Source organism: Glossina fuscipes, unplaced genomic scaffold (genome assembly GCF_014805625.2).
Source record: "Glossina fuscipes isolate IAEA_lab_2018 unplaced genomic scaffold, Yale_Gfus_2 26, whole genome shotgun sequence".
NCBI classification, from domain to species: domain Eukaryota; kingdom Metazoa; phylum Arthropoda; class Insecta; order Diptera; family Glossinidae; genus Glossina; species Glossina fuscipes.
Window position 1 is genome coordinate 1085257 of NW_023998421.1, and position 25653 is coordinate 1110909.

Genomic DNA, 25653 nt, shown 5'->3' on the forward strand with positions numbered 1-25653 from the left:
CAATTAATTACGATAGGCCTTGTCACAGTGTTGCCAACCAGGCCATGAAAACATTTTTAAAGTAATTAAATACCGCCTCCTTTATAAACAATTATTAGTGGATAAAAACTCTTTGATACGATTTTTGAACGCTCTCTAATGGATGTTATTCAAAATTCTCTATTAAAATACCAGTGATTTCGTTAGATTTTTTCTAATTCGTTTTTGGTCTATTCGCTTTGAGACTATCTGCCAGAAGATCTTGAATTTTTTTCATTTAAAACAATAAATAATGAGCTTTATTGACACATTATCGTAAATGAAAATCTCCCGTCGGCGATCAACCGACTCGAATATTTTTTTCACTACACATAAATCACGATTGTGAGCTATGAATCTCCTTAAAATCGTGCACATATTGGTAGACAATTTTCGATAATTTTGCTTTCATAAAAACGGGCGCCCATCATAAACTTGGCATTTTCTTGGAACGCTATTACTATTATAAAATGCTAAGCAACGCTTTTTGCTTGTTAGACTTATCGGAAAGGTAATGTGTTGCCTTGTGCAGGATATTGGCTTACAGCCCTATCAAAGAATTTCCCCGATTTCCTTGAAAGCAACCCATCTAGTTGGAAAACTACGAGAAACAAAATTCATTTTTTGTTTTGTTAATGAGCCCTGTTAGTAAGTTACAAGACAACCCTTTCCCTTGCTAAGACTCGGCACCAACACGCTTCTTACTAAATGGTTGTAAAAGTCCACTACTTGTCTTGTTATTTTTTTTTTCTTTGTCTATGTGCATGTGATCTACTTTGAAAGATAATAATTTTTACAGGTATAAAAAAAATTTATGTTGCCTTTCTTTGAAGCTTCTCTCCATCCAAGAAGTATTTGCTGTTGCGCTATCTTCCACAAAAATTCGATTTGTCTTCGCCCAAAGTTTGAACACCACCTGCCTTCAGAAAATCTCTCAGTTCAGTTTTTTGTAGGCTTGCCAATTTTTCCCTGCCTCTGTTGTAAGGGTTTGAAAAGTATTTTTTCTTTCCTTACTATTCCTCCTCCTTTTCTGTAAGCGTACTTTTGCTTATGGATGGATAGAATTCGTTCTTCAACTGATCCGGCATACATAAATTACGAAGATATAAAAAAAGGTTTCTTGAAAGAAAATAAGATGGATAAAGTCGTACATAGGTAACTCCTTCAAGTTTGCTTCTTAGCTAGTAAGTAGTAAGTAAAAGGATCTTATAAACTAACAATAAAACTCCTTTCCTTAATAGTGGATATCAAACTTCAGTGTATCTAAAATGCATACTTTTTTTTTTTTTGCCAAATTTTTTGAACATATGGTAACCCCACACTAAAATTTTTTTATAATTTTACTTCAACAGTTGTGTTTATTTTATTATATTTTGTTGCTTATTATTTGCATACAAAAATTGTTTACGGTTTGTCAACAATTTTGTGTATTGCCATTAATTAGTAAACAACTTGTGCTTAGATATATACAAAAAAAGAATTACATACACATTAAATTTGCAATGAGTACATGAGATCAACTAAGTTTTGTTTTCATTTATTTATTTTTATTTTTATTTCTCCTTTTTTTTGCTCTCGCACGTGCATTTGCAATGTCTTTATTACTGTTTGATTACAGACTCATTACAAAGTCATCAAGTGAAGCAATAATTTGCTATAAAACAAAACATTATTTAGTATCGTATTAAAAAAAAAAAAACTATATATTTGTCCCTTTCCAACATATTTTGTCGTCTAAACAAGGCTATTAGTGTTTGTAACGCTATTGTGGATCTCGGACGGTGAATTTACCGTATTTGTGGAGGTCGGACGGTTAATTTACCGTATATATGGAAGTCGGACGGTTAATTTACCGTATTTGTGGAACTCGGGCGGTTTATTTACGCTAATGTTATGCTTGTTTAACTCATCCCCGCAAGGTATACTGGCAAACAATAAGTATATGCTTTTTTTTGTTTGTATTAATGTATTGCAGCTGTTGTATGCATGTTATAGGTAATTGCGTTTCGGTATTCGCGATTTTCCTTATAAATCATTTATATTAATAAAAAATCCTCTTAATTCCTATTGTCGTAAAACGGTTGAAGCAAATAGGTAATAAATTTTCTGGGCAAAAAATTGAATTTTTTCTTTTCAAATGAATTTTTTATATTATTTTTTATGTATATATTTATACATGCATGTGATTACCTATTTCTATTACAACAATCATTTGCTGTTAAACTTTGGAAGCTTCTGTGTGCAACAGTGTTCAAGTTTAGCGTTGAAATGAAAATGTTATGATTTTAAAATATATGCTAAAGTTTCATAAGCTTTGCGGTTTGCGTCTTTGGTACACGCTGATATTTTTTTTTAAAAAGCTAAATTTTGCTTTTCTGTTAATCTACAATTAACAGTGATTGCCTTTTCTTTAATAAATGATGAATGTTAGCAGATGGCACTGCTTAAAATTAATTGCAGTCTTTGGATTAACTAACATGGAAATGTAGAGGGAATGTAAAGAAAATGAACTTTGACAAAAAAAGCTACATTTTCTACATCGTTGGCTGTGGTCCGTTGTAATCATTTCAAAAAAGCAAATTTGTTCGTTTTGTTATTTATTGGACAAGAATGCGTTAAAGTTTCAACTTACTTAGTAATTTAAAGTAGACTAAGCCGTGTGGACGAAGTAGTTTTAGTTAAACTCAAACTTCAATACAGATGAATATTCTAGTAAACGTAATATTTTTCAGTCGTACCGTCTAATTTTCGTGTATCCGATTGTATTTCCGGGATATATAACTGAAGGAAATGGAACAGAATTGTGTTTGCAAGACAATCCAATTTTCTTATTCCAGGAATTAATTCGCGAGCAGAATTTCTCGCAACCGCTAGTTCTTAATCGGTTGTTGTCAATAACAGCCGTTACCTCATACATAATTTTTTTTTTTTATAAAAGCGAAATGACTGGCTAAAGCAACACCAAATTTTGAGGTTTCTCTAACGATGCCCGGAATAGGAAGAAAAAAAAAAACGGTGGTTGATGGGTCTTCAGATATTTTTCAATTTGTCAATGTCGGCAATAACTCATTTTTTAACTGGTTAACTCAAGTCCACATCGGGGTTTATACATTCACATTCTTATATTCAAGTAGCTTTATTTTAAAGTGGACGCCAAACTGCTTCGTTTCTAGATGACTTTCTATTAACAGAACGATTTCTACGGACAGACTTTACTGAAAGAACTTTTTTAATGCTTCGATTGCATCGTTCGAAGAGGGGATAGCAGAGACCCTAAGTCTTGGCTTTTAGATAAATATATTTCTCATAAAATATATGTTAGATGATAAAAGCTTAGGCTTGAACCTAAAACCCATTCAAGATATCCACCAAATGGCCAATATTTATTCCTGATTAACCAATTAGCAACTTGTCAGTAAATTGATAGTTTTGAAAATAGATACCAGTGTATATAGAAATTGACAAAGATATAAAAAGTAACATAGTGTAAAAGAAATAAGATAAGATAAGAAAAAAAAAATAGCTTAAAAGAAAATGCTTATAACTCAAAATAAAAAAAAAATCTCTTAGTAAAAAAAATAAAAAATAAATAAATAAATAAATAAAAATGAACTTGCATAAACCTTGAAAATCTGATCATGTTTTCCCTAATAATCTATGATGTGACATTCGAGGGATTGATTGACATACCGAAAACAAATAAAAAACTGGCAATTTTTTATTCCGTGGAGTCATAAGTAACTTCCGTTTTTTTATCAGACCTTTATTTTGTTCTCATTGAATGACATAATTATATTAATTTAACAATTGAATGTGAGGTATACGACCTTTTTGCTGCTATACCTCTTGTTGATTGGCATGGATTTTACTCCAATATTGCCTTTAAAATATTGTCGTCAAAGACGGAAGGATGTCCCATCTTTTAAGGTCGTAACTCCAGAACGGAATGTTACAAACCAATTTCTAACTGCTTGATCAGTTATCGATGCTATTGCCAATGCATTACGTTTCGATTATGCACTTTTTGTCACTCCATTTCAGAGGTTAGAAAAAAGAGTTGAATGTAACATACACCACATGAACCAGTTGACAGAAGATTAACTGAATCGTCAACTATTTAGTAAAAAAACAAATTGACTTAAAGCGGATGAATACGAACAGTAGATTCTACCTAGAAGTTATCTACGACTCGACCTAATATATGAAATGCAGCATTTTCAAACATTTCTAATTAGCAAGTATCCTAGCGTATACTCTTTTTTTTTTTTTTTTTTTAGAAAATCCAAAACCTCTGTTAATTTTCTATATTTTCTTTGTTTTTTATTGCAGGTAAGCATCACTAGTCCATATTACCCATAACATTAATAATAGCAATGAAGTAAGTAAACAGTTTATACTATTTTATGTATTTTGTATGAAAAGAAGTTTTTCTTTTTATTGAATCTCTCGCTGTGATTGTGTGTATAATAACACTAAAATTTTATTACTCTTTGCGGGGCGTTGATTACTATTATATGACCCTATTGTAAAACCATTTAAATTTATAAGACTCAAAAAGAAAGTGTGATTTTTATCGTAAGGAAAATTAATTTGCAATTTAACCCGCGGTTAACCAAAAGTTAAAGTAAGTGGACAAATTACAAATTTGTGAGCATTTCGAAAAAAAAAGAGTCAAAGATGATTAATTAGATTTTAACTTAAAATTCGCTTAGCACTACTGAGACTTAAAATAATATTTTGTGACATTTTGCTTTGCCTAAAAATGTATCGTCACACCATGAGGCGGGTAGTTTAAAAGAATTTCAAAGCTAAGCTCGCATTACTGTATCGCTTGGGCTTTTATCGCCTAAGAATCTCCAGATTGCGAAATGCGAGAATATTCAGTTAAAGTTGGAGACAGTTGCAAGCCGTCACCTTTCGTTGTACATATACGAAAAACTTCGATTCTCGGTAAAAGAAGAATAAGTGAATATTGAGTTTCTCTTGTAATCCTGCGACGACAATTTGAGATTAGTTTTGTACCGAACCTTTAGAGAAAAACATCCTGATAAATACTTCCGTTTTCGATCAATAATTTTTCACAAATTTTAAGTTATAGTTTCTCTATTGTAGATGCGTTTTGCGTTTTTTTGTATTTTGCATGAGAAGCTAAGTAGCGTCTATCAAATCAGTGTTCGCATGAGTGAGTAGCTAGTGCTCGACCGATGAGGGCGTAAGACTTATCGATTGGTTTAGGCTGCCATACTAGCTACCTCTTTCCCTTTTCTCACTTCTTTCTGGTTTTCACCGCTTTACACAAATAGGGTACATCTCTTGGGTTAGGATAACGCTCGCCGCCATCAGATAAGAACACATGTATAAAGACATGCACGTCATCTTTGATATCATTGCTTTTATCTCAAAGTTGGCCTGAGTTTCTAAATCGAAATTAGATTCAAATGTTTTCAAAAAATAAGGCAACTTTCATCCTAAAAGTGTCGACTTTAATACAAATTTTGTATTCAATAAATTCATTCATTTCAAAAATTAACCGACAAAAAATTCACTCCATCCCTATCAAGGGATAATGACAATTACTGTGCCCTTCTTTGATATTCGAAGACTATGTATTTTTAAAATTAGTCCCTCTATTTTTTGAACAGAGCAGTAAAGCCAACGCAATGAAAAAATGCGCTCGAAGATAGTAGACAGCTATAAGATACTGCTAATATCAGCGAACTCTTAGGGGCCAGTTCTTTGCAATCGCATGAATTTTGTACACAAAAGTTGCGCAAGATGGCGTAATAATAATCATCCCGAAAATTATAAACATAGGTATTTAAAATGTAAATCATATTTTCGGACGCAGTGATCTTTAACCTATACTTCTAAGCGTAGCGAAGTGATTAAAAAATATTAATAAATCCTTCAATTTAGAAAGGTTTTTTTTTTTTCAAATAGCCTTGATGTGTACGTGATTGTATCTTCCCTCTATCATCATCATTAAGTAATAAAAAACTAAAATCATTTTGTATTTTCTTCGCTTATATATCTCGCCAACATTTTTTAACATTAATTTTATAATAATATTGTAAAGCTACTGTTACCCGTTCAGCAAACTGCAATAAACTCCGCCTTGGCAGGTAATGCATTATTCAAGCAAGATAAAAACAAAAAAAAAAAAAACAACTTTATTATTTAAATGATAGTCAAAACAAACCGTTGTAAACAACAAGCGCAGGCTAACTAACATAAACAATGCAATAAAGTGTAAAAAGTTCACTTAAAATCTCATATTTCAATGTTAACATTGGAAATCTGAACCTATTAATCTCTGAAATGGTTATACATTTTGACCCTAAAAGCTATATACGTATATTTTTGATAATTCGAAACACACACACACACATACATACACACACATACACACACATACATACATACATACATACATACATACACACACATTACACCTTTATTTAATTTTTTCGACAATTTGCTTTCACACTTTCAAAAGGACAAAGAAACAGCTTCGGTCAGTCACTTTTATATTGCATTTTTAAATAACCTCGTTTGTTTGTGTGTTTTTACAGCTATACTTTTTAAATGCATTTAATCGTACACCCTGTCAGAGAGAGAGTTTGCATTAACTTTCTTTTATCGAGTGCGCATAGTAATTGAGAAAACGCTCTATAAGTTCTACAAAGTATCACAAAGCATTCAAAACTTCTACGATCTTACATACAGGTGGCTAGAAAGATCCATGTGGTACGTGTCAAAATATCATGACATTCCGATCATTCGTTTACAAGTTATTTTCCGAACAATGAATGGGAAAAGTTGAATTTTGTTCTTTTGCTAACAATCAGCATTAACTTGAAAGATGTTAAGGTGACTTTTATCTGACGAGAAAAATAAATTTTTAAACAACGCCCTATGGACATCGATGATGTCGCCCAAAAGCACACCGACTGTTTCAGAAAACATAAAAAAAGTGCACATAATCCTTTTGGAAGATCCAAAACTGATGTTGCGTGAGATATCTATATGTAATAGCTAACTAAAATCAGAAGGCGCTGTATATACTATTCCGCACCATCATTTATCCATGGCGTACTACTGTTCAAAGTGGGTGCTGCGTTAGGCTATTTTTGTACAGTGTGACGCTGTTTAGTATTTTTTCATGCGGTAGGCGACAATATCTAAAATATGTGCTGATCACTACACTTCACATGCAGAGCAAAGCCATTGAAGCATTTACTCACATGTAAACTAATACTCGAAATGTTATGAAATTTTGACATGGGCCTCTCAACGGTGTTGTCATATCTTATGAGAATGGGGATTTATTGAGTGACGTAAGTGATGAGTGATGGTTATGACCGTCTGTCTGCTCGGCTTTAAGTCTACGTAAAATTAATTTACAAGAGAAAAATTAATAAGAAATACGCGGTGCACGGGATGATTTTTCAAAAACAAACCCATTATAGGGTTATAAAGTTTGCACAACTAACCTATTAAGAGATTTACTCCAGGTAGACGGAGGCACCACTGCAAACCCTATTTAATCTATCCATGACAAGTTCCTTAGAAACAAATGAAAAATAAAAAATTGAAAATAATGTGACGAGAGTATTAAGAGCTTTCGGTTCAATCCATAGCTAATTTTTTCATATTATTTTTTCTCCTTTTTAATGGGAAAATTTATTGCTTAACATAAACATACTACCTAACCCAACCATTACAGCGCATTTAAAGTCCGCCAAAATGAAAACTTAAGAAAAAAAAAAAACAAAACTTCAATGTTTTGTATAATGTTTATAAACTTTGCTTTGGTTGCATGTTTGCTGATCATGCGGTATAATCCGACGAGAAACGCAATTATTTAAGTGGTCATTAACATCCATACATAAATGCTTACCTATCCTACCATAATGTTATCACTGCATGCAGCTGGTTTAGTTTGAGCAACACAATCATTAGCCAACTAAACTTGTTGACCATAATGCTGCCTGGCTGGCCATTAGCCAAACAACAACACATGGGACACCCGCAATATTTTCGTTTCATTTTTCTGCAACAAATTTATTATGAGGAAATTTTTTTAAAGCTTTAACGTGAAACTTAATTACATTACTATTAACTTTATTAGTCTGTTTTGTCGAAATCAAAAAGTGAAGAAATAAATGCTCAGCACATACACGTACCATGTAATTTTTTTATTTTGATTTGTCGTCTTATATATCACGCACATTCGTTTTATTTTATTTTTTCTCGTTGTTATAATTAACGAATTAAGGAAGGATAGTTACAGTATATGGTATAGATTGTCTTTTGACGCCTGTTGCTAGAGCAAGAAGTATACAAAAGATAGCGTTTGCTTGTAAATACTTCTTGGCAAAGTTTATCAAGTAAAGATAGACGAGAAATCAGTTAAATATAACTCGCGGTAATAGGCATAGGTCGCGTTGAAAAAGAAACTTTAAAAAGCCTTAGCTCAAACATATTGATATCTATTGGCGATATTTGCTAATATAAAGAGAAATATAATTCTTTGTCCGAAAATATGATTTACATTTTTTTTTTTTTTTATTAAACTGGAAATTTATACTCAACAATTCCTTTTAAAAATTATTTACAATTTCATAATTGATAATATGTATATATAGCTCAGTGCTAAATTTTAGTGCTCGCTATGGTCGCTATGGATTTGTTCTCCACAACAATGGCTTATGCTGATTTTTCAACTCCCTGCATACATAAGAATGTCAAAGGAAAAAGGCTTCATATGACTTTAATGATTATTCGTATATATCTTATAATGAAAATTATAACTTCTATTGAAAATTCTGCTAATTTAACATTTAACGAGTACGTCCTGGTACGTTACCTTAGTCTTCAATTCTCATTTCATATTTGTACATCTGATATTTTTGGAAAGACGATTACTAAGAATCCTTCATCAGGAAATGCTTCAATTGAATCGAAAATATGTTCCATTCTTTTCTGTTAATAACTAACGCGAACAAAGTAGGTAAAGCGTCGTTTTTTGTGAACCACTTGGTCAATGCCCAAAACATCAACTTCCTTTCCGACAGACACCAGACAAGACATGTCTTCAATAATTTTGAGAACATTGGCAAAGGTATTGGGGACGACTACGATTTTTTCATTCTCTACATTGCTCTCTTAAACTGCTTTCGAAGAGGCTTGTGAAAATCAGTTTAGATCTTTTGCCCAAAAATCGTAGAAATTCTGGAGTAACAACACAATAGTTTTACCATCCAAAACGTCAGTTAAGATCCTAATCCCCCATCTGGGATATCAATAGCCTCGGCTGCGTTGTTTTTAGTAATTACGCTATTCGCCTAGAATGCCTGTGTTGCGTTTGCATTCAACTAACAGACTGTTTGCTACAGGGCATGAGGGCGCATTTTCCTCTAGTAGTACCATCTATGTGACAGGCTGACTAGTAACTAATGTATGTACCTGATCGAGTAATTAATTGTGTATTTCTCTTTCCCCTGAGGGTATTCAAATCATCAACACTTACTTTCGATTTCTAACTTTATAGATAAAAAAAATGCGCCATGTCTGCAAAATCAAAACTCTGAAGTTACACTGATTCATTCTCAGTTCGTCATGGCGATTATTACAGTGGTTAATAGGATTTAGCAGATATTTGTTCACAACTTTTTGATTCATTTCCCCTGTTAACGTTGTGCCCCTTCAATCTTTTTGAATTAATTCAACTTCAGTTTCTTGCTCAACATATTGCATGCTAAACTTATTACAGCGTTAAGGAGGAATGCAATTGTCTCGAGGACTTGCACATGTAGAATGTGCAGAGCGAATCGATGTAAAAGCAAGCCGTATACGAATTTTGTGAATTTGTAAGTAACATCTAGAGATAAACATCATAACCTTAATTTTTCTTTTTTTTATCTGCATGAAATCTTCTCTTAAAGCCTTCTAACCGTAATACCTGTCCACCCCTTCTTGATGCGGAGATTTTTTAAACACCCAATCGTTTTTCTGCTTACACATTTATACTTGGCAAGTTTCTAAGTTGTCTAGCATACCTTTCTCTTTTCTTAATTGTTTGGAACTCTGCTTAAAAATTTTGCAATAAGAATAACTTTACCGATGGCATATAATAATTCCGATAATTTCGATATAAATGCCCAGCTTTCGTACGTTGTACCAGAACTGTAATTGCAATCATAAGAAGCACGATGAAAATGTCGCAAGAACAATATGCATTAGCTCCGGTTGCAGAGCTACCGCTTAGCAATCGGAAGATTTAAGTATCTATATCCATTAGTCGTTTTCCTTGCAATACTCAGAAACTCAAAACAAAAGTTGAAAACCACATGCGGTACGAGTTATGTATTGAGTTTATGTGGATGCATATAACACCTTGAAGGAGGTAATATGGAGGTACATTTTTTTATTACACAGATTGATTCAAAATCATTTTTTGAATTGATTAAAAAGTGTCTGCCCATCTGTGGCTTATATTTTTTTGTAATCACCCTATAAATGACAATTTTTGGGACACTCTGATGAGTTTCAGACTAAGGACGAACGGCATTAAAACTGAAGGGGCTTCGACCTCTCTGGTGATCTTTCGCCATGCCACTACATATTTTGAGCAAGCCATTGTATGAAAAGCATAGAATTTTGTCAAAATTTCTTAACAAAAATCGTTGCATAATGGTGTTTCGGCATAAGCCAACTTTTGTGAAATTTTGGATCGCATGGATAAATTTCTTGTATTCTGGTATTCTTCTCAGATAGCCGTGCTTACGAAAGCTTCTATATGATCAAAATTGGTCCACAAAAACAATTTGATATAAAAATTAAATGAATCAAATTTGAATTAAGCAGAGATATTTCTCTTAAACCCCAGCCTACACGAAGGTCCTCATGAAGAGCGTTCACTCTAATTTTTATTTAATAAAAAATTGTTGGTATAAAAGTTAAATGTGGATGGATTTGGATCAAATTAATTTTTTGGAACTCCCTTTCTCATGAAAAACAAGTCCTTATATCGCAACAAAGTCTAAGTTGTAGTGTTGTAAGATGAAAATACTTGAAGACTAATAAAAAGAAGTTTTCAAAAAGATAATAAATAAATTTCCTATATTTTGAAGCACGTGAGTTGCCATTCCTTCTTCCTTAGAAGGGCTTTCTTGAAAAGTGGATATAAAGTATAATTTTCGGCGTATTCCTGCGAAAATAGATAAAGAGTTATATTAGGCGACGTGGTGTGGTATTTAATGATCGATCTTGAACGACTGCAATGTGTTTACTTGTTATACATCTACGTAAGAAGAAAAATGCAAATGCAGCAGTGAAAATCCCAGGAATGAATAAATTTTTTCCTTTTTTTTTTTTTTAATTTTATTGTTGCATTAACCTAACCTACGTATTGCCTAAGAGCTATTTTCTTATTATTTAAAAAAATTTATATGTACTGCTCTTTATATGGTTTAAATTAAATCGGGAAAATGGTGTTAAAGAATAATTTTAAGTTTGAAAAAAAAAAAAAAAAAAAAAAGAAAAACAATTGGTAATAAAAAAAATTTTTTCTTTTCTTTTTTTTCTCTCTTTCTCCCTCGCTGTTCTTAAAAACTTCTCATCATTTCCTTTGGTTTTCGATGTGACGAATTCTTGCGTTTACACTTAAAAACAAAACAAAATCTCTTTGATTGTTCACAAATTTCTTAATTTTTTACAACTACACTTTTTCCGACATCAAAATCTCCCTCCACATTGAATGAAATGCTTTTGATTTTGCATAAATATGTGATGTGTTGTACCGGCAATAAATAAAAAAAAAACATGCATTAAAAATTTACGATATCACAGTACCGTCTCCAGCCTTACGCAAGCCATAGCCGCAACAGTCAATAATCGCAAAAGAGCTTTTAGTACGCCTTATTTACCGCCCACATATGCTGCCCAATTGTTAACAACTTCGAACAGCGATAATATTAGTAATATTAGCGGTATTGGCAGTAATTTAAATGAATCATTGCCCGGGATAACTACAGCTTCTTTTGCTGGACTAGAAGATTCTAATGTGTCGAATTTATATTTTTATAATAAATCCTCGTCAGGTCGTTCATCCTTTTGCGTAGACGAGGCTTTATGGCCCGCGGGGTTGGCAAAACCGGGTGGAGGTTTGCAAGCCGTTTCTGATACTAATATCTATACGAATTTGGCTTTGGGCGACGATCGTTATCGGTTGCCAGCTGAATTTTCCGCCAACACTAGCCCTGATGCTAGTATGATTGTTCAGGCGGATCAGGGAAACGGTGGAGAAGACTTGGAAGAAGCCATCGATCAGTTTTCCCCTTTGTTGTATCCAACAGGGATTAATCAAAGCCGTTCGATGCCAATACCCATAAGTCCTAGTGGTTCTATGACGCATTCACCTACAATGATTGTCCCAACGGGAGCAACTAATGTTAAGCAAAGCCCCATAACTTCGCCAGTTCATAAAATTTACGATATTAGTCCTAGTAGTAGCACAGCTTACACATCGTTCTACAGTGGTTCACCGGATATCCAAGGTTCTCAGTTAGGAACCACGGTAACTAAAAGAATTTCATTTAGTTATGATCCAGCATTTGGGACATCTGTCAATCGTTTGCCTTTACCACTACCGCAACAACAACAACAACAACAACAACAACAACAGCCATTACAGCAGCTAATGCAAGACAATACCATGCAGTTTAGCAGTCCTGTACAAGCTGCCCATAAACTGTCCACCGCGTCTGTGGAAAGTGCACCGGCGGCATTCCTGTTCGCCACGTCTCCCATGTCCACTTCAATAAACAGGTCAGTAAAGGACAAGAACGACTTGCATTGCATTTGAATCATGCTGTTTTTAATACTTCTATACAGCAACAACGTTACATCGTATGTTATATGTTTTGTGACTACGTGCATATATCTTACTCTTTCTATATTCTCTTCTGCCTTATTTCTTCTCTTTTATATCTGTATGTATCTGTCTTCTTCCAACTCGATCATTACTCATTGTTCCTGTTTATATTGCGTTCCAAAATCATACAATTTGTTGTTCACTTTAAGTATTTTCTCATATGTTATGCATCCTTGTGTTCTATGGCATATAAAATTCTGGAATGGTTTTTGTGTTTTTTTTTTTTTTCATTTCGCAAGTGAAGTTAAGAAATTTTAAGAACGAAACTATTATGGATGCTATTTAATTGAGAATTGATTCGATTTTATATTTACTTAAAATTATTGACTTCATGTGTGTCTTGAATCAAACATCAACACACATTTCTAACTTTTACATCATAAGATTTAATTATTAAAAATTTTTCGCATGACGTTAACTTTGATTCTTCTCCTCTAAATGTGGTATTTTACGCCTGTTATAATGGTTTTGTAAATATATTTTGAAAATCAAAATAAATGTTTTTTATATATATATTTTTTTTTATTTTCTTTCCATTTGATTGCAATATCTATACAACTTTACCAAAATGATGCAATATACATGAACACTATTCATTTTATAATACGCAATAAATATTTGTATTGAAGTAATACGCAAATAGAAAATAATGAAAAAAGGAAAAAAAAAACTTTTCTTCTCTAATGACCCATCAAGGTTTTCATGCTTGATATTACTTCTTTTTTTTTTTTTCTTTCTTTCTTTCTCTCTGTCGCAGCAATGTCATATAATATGATATGATGTCATTATGTATGACTTCAAAGTTTCGTTTGTAATCTTGCGTCGTGTGCTTTATGTGCCGGTTTTATTCAAATACTATGTAGTAAAGTCAGTTTAATCCCATTAAGAAATGGCGTCTCATTCAGCAGAAACTTTAAAGCTTAAGCAAATATACCATACGGGCTATAATCAAACACATTTCATGCATTAAATCGAGTCACCACTAAAAGATATAAAATTACTTACCACCTGGGTATCATTAGTGTGCATTAAATAAAACCTTTCAAGTATGCCTTCATATCATCGTTCAACATTTAAAATGTAAATATGCACTTAATCCATGTAAAACTTAATCGAAAAATTTAAAGTACAATTTAAAAATATTAGACATCCTTAGGTCGTAGGAGAAATGATAACGCCTTCTGACCGCGGAAAAATTACTTTTAGTTTTGTGTTATCGATAGTAATTCGGATCTACATAATTGCATGTTGATAGGTTGATAGGTGAAGTTTCATTCAAAAATCAATGAAAAAAATATATTTTTATGCATTTTTATCGAGTCTTAGTTATCCCTTAGTTCTAGCAAGCGTCTAACATAGGTATATTGGTTTTTGCAGTTGGATCTTTAATACCAATGCATAGAAAGCAGTCATTGACCTTTTCTATGCTCTTCTTTCAAAAGGCCCTAGGAATCGTTTGTATCAAAGTGGTAAGCCAGCGATTTTTGCTAATCAATCCACTCTCATCAGAGTGGGGATACATCCATACACATATCTTCATCTGGTACTCGGGGACGAATCACACTTGTGAAGCTAAGCCGGGTACACGGCAGTGTATCCACGTAGAACATCTTGAGGCATCTTTATTGACAGTGCATTGTGGGCGTTATGATAAGCCACGTTCTTGTTGAAGTTTGATATGTGATCATCGGCTAAGTGTGTAACAAAATAGCTAACTAAATAGATAAATTACGTCTTACTCTTGCAAGCAAACTTTCATTACAGAATATTTGTACATGTATGAAATATGCAGGCAAATATCTTATTTTGGATCCCATATACTACTAATTATGAATTTTTGTTGATAGTGGGCCGACGAACAAGGCTTTTACTTGCTTGTGGCAGGAAATGCCTTTTAAAACAGATCGGCGTTGCTAATCGAGCACTCATGTACAAAGCCGTTCTCTGCTTCCATGTGAAGGCCCATAATTACTTCCTGTGCTTTGGATGCTCGTAATCGCAAAAGCGATCATCATTGCATTCATTCATTTCATTTATTTTGTTGAGTAGATTTTTACGATATTTTTATTTTCCCTTTCGATTAAGGTGTACGCACATATACAGCATTCATTCAAAGATTTTTGTCCCACTATTCTTACCCTTAGCGTACTTGCTAAACCACAAAGTTTACAATAAGGCTACCTTTGCAGACGCTTTGCAAAATGTGAGCGAAACAATCAAATCAGGTCCTGTAACGTTAACCGTGCCATAGCGACACTATACAGATTCCTGTGGTACAGATTTCTGTGGTACAGATTTCTGCAGGCATAAGATCAAATCACTCAGTTGTCACCTTTCATTATATTTGTAACCTAGCTGTAGATGTGGAGATATATAAAAACATTCGATAATAATCTAAAAAAAATGCGAAAAGAGCTCAGTTCGAATATTTTTTTATAATAAAAATTTTCAAACAAATTTTGCAAACATCCCTGTAAAATAAAATTTTCAATTTTTCTTTTCTTCACATTTGATATTCGTCTATACATCCTAATATGCCTTGATTTTCCCATAATTCAAATATTTTGTTACCTTTTTTCGAAACTGTTTTTCAATCAAAATTTTCCGAAAATACTACAAAAAAAAAGGCAGATTCGCCAAAGAAGAGAGTGCCAAAAACTCTTAAACAGTCATAACGGCAAATAAAATAAGAAAGCAAGTAAGAGTGCCAACACACCCAACGATCATTGCCCGCGGAGTTTAATATTTTTTTTTTTTTTTTTTTTAATGCATTTTTGCTTAGAAAAGAGTAAAACGAGTTAATAAAATATATAAGAAGAAGGTAAGGAATGGATAAAGATGGTAAACAAATCCCATTTTTTTTTTTTTTTTTTTTTTTTTTTTATAAATATCAAGGTTAATTGCTTTTGCGCAGTTCCCCGATGTTGAGTGAATTCGCAAATGTCCAATTTTTTCATATTGTAAGGATGTGCCGTCTTTATTAAGTGACTGTGTGTTCTCTTTCTTCACTTTTTAAAATCAATAAAAAAAAAATTAAGTTTAAAGATAAAGACTATTTACTAAAACCGAACGTCGGTAGGTCATTCCTTCTTGCGCTTATATTAAATGAAAAAGTGTTTGTTGTATAATTTTTATGAATTTTTGGAGTGATGATGTCATGTCTGTATTTTTAGATCCAGAAAAAACAAGTTTCTGTGTTTTTTTTATAGCTCCATTGTTATCTCAACTGTTGTGTCTGCTGATTGACGACAAAAGCCATTAAAGTTTTCATTGAATTTATAAGATGAGTACTACAACATGTGTTACACTACCTTTTTGGAACATTATTTGTTATTATAAAGATGACAATAAGATTTTTTTTCGGATGAGAACGCTATACTGCTACAACACTAGGTAATCCCATAGTTAATTACATATTTTGCAAGAAATGTACTTAGAAGGCCATAAGTCGTCAGATCACCACACTATACGCATAGAGTAACAAAGTTTTCGCATTTACTCAGACTATTTGCGCCGTACGCTTTAACAACAACTGATGTACAATAGGAAAAGTTAAAATGATTTACATTTTTAATTTGAAGCCATTAAAATTTTCGGAATTAAATGCGAAACTCTTTTTCAAGTAACTTTAAGCTGTCTGAAAGCAAAGCAATAAATAAGTGCACCTTTTTTTTTTTTGGTTTTGCTTTTTATGTAATTAAGGATATTTATTTTGAAATTTTAAGTGCTTTTCAACTTTCAGTTTAAAGAAGACTTCGTTTCATTAACTTAACATTACCAACTTACTCTCACTTTAATGAATTTCTTTAATTAGCGCTATGCTTCTTCTTCTTCATTTAATTGGGTTGTTATTAGCATATTATAAAGTGCATATTGATTAGGAGACGAAACGCAGTTCATCTCTTCCGAATATTTTGCATCTTAGTTTGAATGAAAAGTTTTCGTATCCCGATGATCTACTACAATTTTCTATTTTAACGACCACCTAAAAGTAGACTGCAATATTTTCAAATATTGCAAATATCGTCAAGTAAGCTATAAAAACAGTGCAATTAACGGGGACTTTATTTTATTAGCTGTCCAAAGGCTACGTTTTACAAACAGTAATTCTACATATTGACCTTAGGCAAAAGAAGATAAAGTTCGAACGTTGTTTCAAATCGATCTCCATAAGTCTCTTGATTATTTCACTGGTTTCTTATTCGTAGCTACCTGGGCATGTCTTTATGAATTACGAACATTTGCATCAGAATTTGTACTAATTTTTAATAATTGAACATTTTTAATCCGCCTATGACATGTCCGTCCGTCAACCGAAAGGCAAGGTCAGCAAAGCTTTTTCGTGATTTGTTAGAAAATGAAAACTAAAAACAAATTTGAAAAAGCAATTTTCGACAATAATTTTGCAACAGTTTACGACTTGTAAGAGTTTTCCATTTAAGAATTGTCACGTTTGTACAACATTCAATTAAGACGAATTAAGATTAATAAGACAATTTTGCTATTATTAATGGTTTTCTTCCATACCGAGTATATTTCCCCGTTTCTTTCTTTAATTTTCTTTACCTAACGTTGGCAAATAAGATTTTTTAATATTCTCTGTTCACTCAGCGCACATACAAACTAAATGACCCTAAGAGACACTCAATACTCAAGTGCATATCATTTCCAAAGTGTGCAGTTGCTAATGGTTCACTAGATAATTATTAGGTCTTTCAATAATGAATACATTCACAATCAGTGTTCCGTCTTTCAAATACGGGAAAAGTCTAGATTGGTGGCTGAAACTGCATTAAAAGCGAATTGAAGGCTTGACTGGACGTCATTATAAGAAGCCTTGCAGCCTCAAACTGTGCCAACTGTTGTGTTAATATATTTGCTTCGGTTTTTTGATGTAGAAATATGGAGAGATAAAGAACATCTTCAGGAACCGCCTTACTGAGGTCTTTCGGAATCCTAAGACAGATTTGGAAACAAAAGTTTTAACAAAAAACTTCATAAACAATTTACTCTAGTTTCTATCTTTAGTAACTAGAATAGTTAGACACGACCACGGCGTCTACATAAAAAGTTGAGCGTGTTTTTAGTAATTATGTCAGCCTTACATTAACGGCCTTAACTTATGCGGCATCAACAGAATAATGGAAATTAATTTATCCCTTTAGACATAAAACTTTTTTTTCGCAATATTAAAACAACTTTTATAATGACTAGAATAGAAAATGGCCATGACCTTTAAGAGCAAGTCACCATAGTAATCTTTTTTTTGGTTATTATTTTTTACGTCCTAAAAAATGTTTCCATTACACTGCATTGTTCTAAGGCACAGGCGAGCGATAATTCTTCAATAACAATAATTATAAAATGACCGCAGCTACTATTACTTGCTGAAGTAATAAACTTTACTTTAATTATCAATCATTATTCTTCGGTTTTCTTAACCTTTCCAAATGTCTACCCTTCCCCCCTAGGTCATCAAATGTTGCTTCTATAGTTTGTGTTTGTGTATGTGTGTGTGTGTGTGTGTGTGTGGTAAGCAATTTTGAAATATTGTTTATAATTTAACAACAACATGCGAAACAATCATTTGTATTATATATGCGATACTAACATATCTCATTGCCTGGTGGTTATGTCTTCCAATGCTTTTTTTTTTTCAAAAAAATTAGTTTTTTTTTTTTTTTTTTTTTGTCTACAAGTTATATTGAATTTACGTTTAATAAGTTTTATTTTCTTCTATTTACAGGTATGTAAAAATTATTTTAATTTTATATAAGGTCTTCAGGTAAATTATTTCAATATTTATTTGTTGTTTTTGTAAACTTCAAGTGAAAAAAAAAACATTTGTTTTTTTTTTCTTTATAAATTATTAGTAAACAGTAAATGTACTTAATTATGGTTTTCATTGTTAGAGAAATATCTATGGTTGTTGCAAACATAGAAATAAACAATGAATGCTTTAAGTATACCGCGCCGTCGGCAATTGTGTATAAACGTTGGTTTAAAAATGATCACTAGCTCATATTCACAGAATCATTTTGTAGCAATCGCAACATGTGTTTCATGTTATATTAATGACTTCTGAGAATATTTCATTTAATTGGCGTCGGAAAGTCTAGCTTTTTGTTAGAAAAATAAATGTTTGAGGAAAAAAAAAAAAAAATTGAATTTAATTGTAAAACAATTAGTCAGGGAAAACCAGCATTAAATAATTAAAAACAACAACGAAACACGAAACTTTATAAAAATGTAAAGAAGAAACACAGAAGACCGGGAAACTTTGAGTGTAATTTAACTGTTCATTGATGATTGTCCGCGATTTCCAATTACATTCAGTTATTCACTTGAAATTTTTATTGAAACAATTATCCTAATCTTCTTGCAACATTTCTTTCACAATGATTTCGTATAGAAGCTTCTAATGCTGTTTTTAATTGCATCAGCACTTTGTCGTATTTTCCAATTTCGATTGCATTTTCTTATAATCCTATAGCAAATTAAATAATTTGCCTCCAATTTTGCGAATGGATGGGGATATAAACTTTGGCTGTTTAACGATTACAAATAAGGCAAACAACCTAGAAAAGTGTAACAACCTAAAAAAAAAAAAAGGTTTTTTTTACCATTCTTTTTGGATGGAAAAAAAGGTAACGGAGTAATAATTTTTGAGGAGCTCATCAAGCACATCTCCAAGTACTTCTCGCGAGTCTCTGCCGTGCGGACTTATATTGGTGCAAATTTAGAGTAAAAAAAAAAAAAAAAAATCATCTAATCTACTTCATTACCCTGCTTGAGGAAGAAGACTGTTTGGAAATATTGATTTTTGCGTAATTAGCGAAGGCTTGAGGGAAAAAGTTCGACCTTTTTCAAAAAAAATTCTTTTTTTATGCGACAAACGTTACACAACGCTTTCGAGCCTCAAAGTCATCAAAATTGACGTATAGACCAGAACTCTTTCGAAAAACGATAAGGTTTATAAATCAAGGTCAGAACTGAATATAATCCGTTAACAAATAAGTCCAAGAGAAAATATGAAATGGAATAACACGAACATTTTAAGGATGTCTTAAGAAAAGAAAAAGTATTTTGAGCAAATAATAGCCAAGAAAATGATGCATGGGATTGATAAACAACAAGGTAGGATTAGACATTCTACGGCCTTCATCTATTATGGCCCTTAGTTTTGAGTTACCACCTTATACTTACACAATTAATGGCCATAATATTGAGGATGCCGTGTCATGTGTTCATCTTGCTATTTCATTCAATCCAAGAATGAACTATGAATATATACAGCAAAAAGTTCCTTAGGCCTTAGAAAAGCATGATCGAAGTATTTTGAAGAACCCTACGTTACGAAAATTCGATATGTAGCGCTTCTAAGCGCTATTCTAGAGCTACTCCACATTTAGCATATAATATAAAAACGATGCAAAAACATTTAATACCTCGCGTGTATTATGATGGAATATTTCCTTACATCTCCACACAACATACAGCAGGCTGTTATAAGGTCTATTCTAGAGTATTCATTACTTGTCTGGACTCCTAGGTACTCTTGTCGAATGGATAATATAAGAATCATAATTGCGTTCATTGCGATGGGATATATCCTTAAGCTTCAAATTGATTTCACGGTACAGAGTGTGAATGTTCTTTGTCTTTAAAGGGAGATATTAGTTGTAACTAAGCCAAGTATTTCTAAACACAAAGATGACGAAATCCTTTCATAATTTACCTTTCGTAAACGGTAAATTCCTGAACGAGAAAATTTCTAAGCTTCCACTGAATTTATTGGTTGCCACTTACGTGTCGATATCTATATTCATGTATAGGTATAACTGCATACATTAAGCATAGATTTAAGTTTGTGAAGCCATCTATGTGTTTTGACACATTCTTTCATATTTATCATATGTTTCAACGTAATACAGTCTTATTACTTTATCTTTTGAATTGAAATATATTGCATTATATTCATTTATTTAGTTTTTTTTTTTTTTTTTTTTTTGTATTAATATGGGTCGTATAGATTAGCTTTAATTTGCACATTAAACCATATATCAAGTGAAGGGAGCAAAATTTCTAATAATTTTTAAAAAACTAGCAAAGCGCTGTGGTTGACTACTTGCCGAGCACGTAAGAAAATTAAATAACTGGACATTTCCAACTACTTCTAGTACTAGTCACATCGGAAGAAATCATTCAATATTATCATCATTATTTGCCTAAATGATCGCTGTTGCGATAATTAACTTAAAATAAAATTTCTAGCGTCACGGTCCACCATTAAATATCCTACACTGATCCGCTTAATACAGCTATTGCCAGAAAAGTGCTCCGGGCGAATACGTTTACGATAACACTCGTCTTTGGACCATAACATGGCATATTTTTTTAGATTATTTCAAAAGCTACCTACGGCTTGAAGGTTAAGTACAAGAATGTTAGATGGACGGACGGACAGACAAGCTTGCCTCAGTTTTACGAAATGATTCTGAATGGCGTTCTAATGAGGATTATCGTCGTCTCATTGAATCCTTAAATAATGCCGATAAGTATTTGCACAAAAGTTTAGGGTCTTGATGGCTGCATAGCTTTTTCTACATATGATTTGAGCCCAACGAAGATATCAAAGATATCTATCTAGTAGTTCTTGTTTTGTATCTCATTGATTATGACCGTAAGACATGCAAGGATAGACAGCGGCGAGAGAACAAAGACATAAATAAAGTGAAACGCTGGCGGCACAGTAAATCGAAAATACCAAAATGATTCGTTAACAAGTAAAGAAATAATATCATCATCAAGAAAATAACTCTGAAAGTATTCATGCACAAGTTTTGAAAAAGGCGGATACGTGTGTTTATTGATTAATTTTACTTGCCTTGCTAGACATTTTGTCGTCGTTAATTTGCTAAATATTTGTGTTCATATTCATTCTTAATGCTCTTCAGTTTTAGGTTATTTACCTTTTCATGCTCGAAGACAGTGGAATTCTTACCAACCATAATATGTTTGTTTATGTGCGCTGCTCTAGTAAATGTTTTTTTTTTTTTCTGGCATTTGCAAGTTTATTAAAAAGAAATTTTCCATCATATGTTGCAATAGCATGTAACTAAGGAAACCTTACAAAAACATAGTTTAAAAGGCAAACACAAGAAAATTGTTTGTTATCGCAAGACTTGTTATAAGAAAGTTGTATTATTTTCTCAACTAAAAAAATTCTTGGAATTTTTCAAGTTCGTCGAATCCAGAAGAAGGCAATATTCAGAGATATTAAGATTATTTTTTAATGCAATTTGCTTTTAACGGTATACATATTACCCTCATACTCACTACGCATAGGGTGGCTAATAGGACTAACCGTGGGAAACAGATTTTTTTTAATGGATTGAATACAATTGAATATAGTTTCGTGGTAATACGAAGACGAGCTAGTTTCGTACTCGAACTTTCGATTCCAAGTAAATCCCTTTTCTTGGAGTTATCTTCTCAAGACAAATGAATAAGAAAATTATGTTCGACTTTGGTCAATCATATTTGTGATAAAAAAAACGAAAAGAGGAGAAAATGAAAATATTAAATATCGTTTAATACTCCATATAAGGGCGAGCTTGGCCGATTTCTTCCAGTTTTTTCTACACCAGTTGTAGGATCACTCATAGAATATACTTTTATCGCTGCATACGTTGTAGTTTACAAGTAATAGTGAGTAAAAGAACCAGTTTTGTTTGGCTTTTGAACACATAGGTGTGCTCTCAATTTTTATTGTACTTTAGACAATAAATTTAACAAATTAAGATTTTTGCTACCAGGAGTATGTATATTACATACCGGCGGACGAGTAGAAATGCTGACATCGATTCAAAATCAGTTTTGATACTGATTATTATCATTACAAATGCCTAATAATGGCTCTGAAGGCCCGATCCTGTTGCTACAAACGTTTTTTATAAAATAAGTGCGCCCCGAAATCCATCGTTTAATGGTGGACATAAAAATAATTAATAGTTTCTGAGATCATCAAGTGTGGAAATTATGCAATATTTTGATCGTTTGCAGCAACTTTTGCGGACTACTGATTCCGCTACCTACAAGGAACGATAGATTCATGTGTAATCCAACCTAGCATTCGTGCCGTAAAGCACTTCTGAAACTCTGATAAAATATCCTGCTCTTCCAGATATGAATTAAGAATTGTTTGAACCGTTTTCTGATCCGACAACGCCCCACTATCTGTCGCAGAATATAAATTTGCTGCTTTTCCAAGCATTGTTAAATTTAAACTTTCATCTTTAATGTGTTCTTGTAATTTACGGTTAAAATGTGTTTGTGCTTACGGTAAATGGTAATGTTTTCTGAACTGCCCGCGCTCTAATTGGTCATCCCATTTAAATTTACTAAGTTGCAAATTAGCATTTTTCAAGCAACAACGTCTAAAACCATTATTGGATTCGTGAACATTTCTTTTGCTCAAACAATGCTACTTACGTTACGCATAACCCAGCAAATTAATGATCATTTCATTAAAAGTCTTTAATTACCACCGTTTCTGCCATAGAGACTTCGAGTGTTAAGATGACCCAATTGTTTTCGTTCTATGTGAAGAGAGAGATACTCAAATTTGTTTTATTCAGAATGAAAACATTACTTTATTAAGCATTTCCGCTCCTAAAAACATAAAGGCAATATACCTTTATTTAGATCCCGGTCAATATACTACAGTAGGCATTCTAATTCAACAAAAAAATCCTAAAAATATGCTCTACTTATTTCTTATTTATTCTTCAGAAGCAACAAAGGAAGAATTTGCGAAAAGTTTACGACACACATTTCCTGCTCATAACAACTAACTGCCTTTGAAAGCACTTAGTCACGTTTTTTAAGAATTCATGCACAAAACTTGAAATAAATTGCAGTTTATTTAGCTTACCATACCCGACTGCATACGCTTTATTAACTTTGTCATTTTGTACGCAACACCCGAAAATAATGTACATCGAGGATAACATTACGTGTGTGTGAACACAAAAAAAAAATAAATAAATAAACGTATGTACCTACCTAAACGACGAGTATTAAAAGATTTAGCCAAACTAAATGTGCAAGCAACGATGACTCTATTCAAAGGCGTCCGACAACGTGTGTGCTATCGTTTTCATTTATTTAAATGCTGCACATCTAATATGTCAGTGCGTAAAGACTTTCTGGGTCAACGAATGTATTTAAACTCCAAAGACCTTTTTGTTTCTGTCTTTTAAGTGTTTGGTAACCGCTTGGTCGGGTTAGTGACACTCAGAACTATGCCGTACAAATTTAGATATTTATAGAATTTTTAAATATCGTTTGTCTAGAGAGGAAGGATTTGCTTTCGATCAAATTGTACATTTTAGCTTAAAACCCAATTGTTGTTAGTTATGTTAATTTCCTGTTTGCCCGTACATGTAAATTTTTTTATTGTTTTTATTGCCAAGTATATATATGGCGTCACTTGATTGATTTTAATTCTGTGAAAAACTTCATCCGTAACGTATTAATTGTTGAGTGTTAATCGGTCATTGAATTTTAAAAGATTTTAGCTTTTTTTTTTTTTTTTTAGTTGAAGTGATGTCATTCAATTATTATTTTTCTCCCTATATTCTACTTTTTTGGCGAAGACATTGTTAAATGTAAGTTCTTCCTCTACATTTGATAGAATTTGTAATATACGATTTATTCACGCCCAGATGTTGATAAGCAAAAATTATTACGTTGTTCAAATTTTGCTGATTACAATTTTCATTTCACTTACGTTATGATGAAATCATTTTCTGCTTTTACTTTCAAAGTAAAGCAAAGCCTGTAATATTACAATTTTTTATTTCTTTTCTTTTTATTTTTTATATTTTTTTTTTTGTTTTAGCTCGACTCAAATGCTAAGCAAAGTATTAGTAGATAAAGATTGATTTTCAATACACGTATCGCAGAAATTAAGAATAAATGTCATAAGTTTTATACCTTTCACAAATGCGAAATATTTCGAAAAATTTCGCCCAACGATACTTCTAAAAAAGGAGGAAGAGAAGTTTTTAAAGCTCTTTCCTACAGAATACATTAAGTTATCGTGTCCATAAGGCGTAACTTTCAGAAAGATGTTAGAAGGGGGATCATTCATTCGAGCATTTAATACTGTCTGTCCGATGTCCTCCCGTGTATTTGTTTGTATTCATCCTGTTATCTCGTAAATTTTGCTGAAATTTACTACAACCACGTATATTGGTATGGAAAGGAACTGTGTCGGATGTGGATTAACCCGAGCAATTTCTACGACGAATTCGAGGCTTTTCTTTATTTACGGATCAACCTGAAGCAGAACTTATTCTGCAAATGAATTCGAACCGATCGGTATGATATAAGGTGTGCGCTTAAATTATATCCTCCCCATAAACTTACTATGTCCGTCTTACAGCACACAAGTAACGAAGGACTTAAAAATTTGTAAAAATTTCTTGATAAAAAAGGGCACAATGGCAGTTTCTTCACATACTGAATTGATATGAAAAATTTTACTCAGGTGGAGCAATTTTCTGAGCTCTTTCATTTAGAACCGTTTTTGGAAAATGATAAACTTTCATATGGCAAATATTTTACAGCAAAATTCAGTCCGAGTCACGGCGCCATTGGAGTATGTGGGACGATTTATTGTAACCCATTTC

The 25653-nt window shown here is 32.5% G+C and overlaps 1 protein-coding gene across 2 annotated transcripts in view; it reads left to right on the plus strand.

The window, feature by feature from the left end:
- LOC119635341 (protein bunched, class 2/F/G isoform) overlaps positions 1–25653 on the plus strand; it is a 218325-nt gene that overhangs the window by 54779 nt on the left and 137893 nt on the right. Inside the window, exon 2 of one of the 2 annotated variants that reach the window (XM_038030120.1) lies at positions 11872–12849. The exons of the other annotated variant lie outside the window; for it this stretch is intronic. Coding sequence (XP_037886048.1) covers positions 11872–12849 — 978 coding nt within the window. The remainder of the gene's footprint in view (positions 1–11871; positions 12850–25653) is intronic. 2 annotated transcript variants of the gene reach the window in all.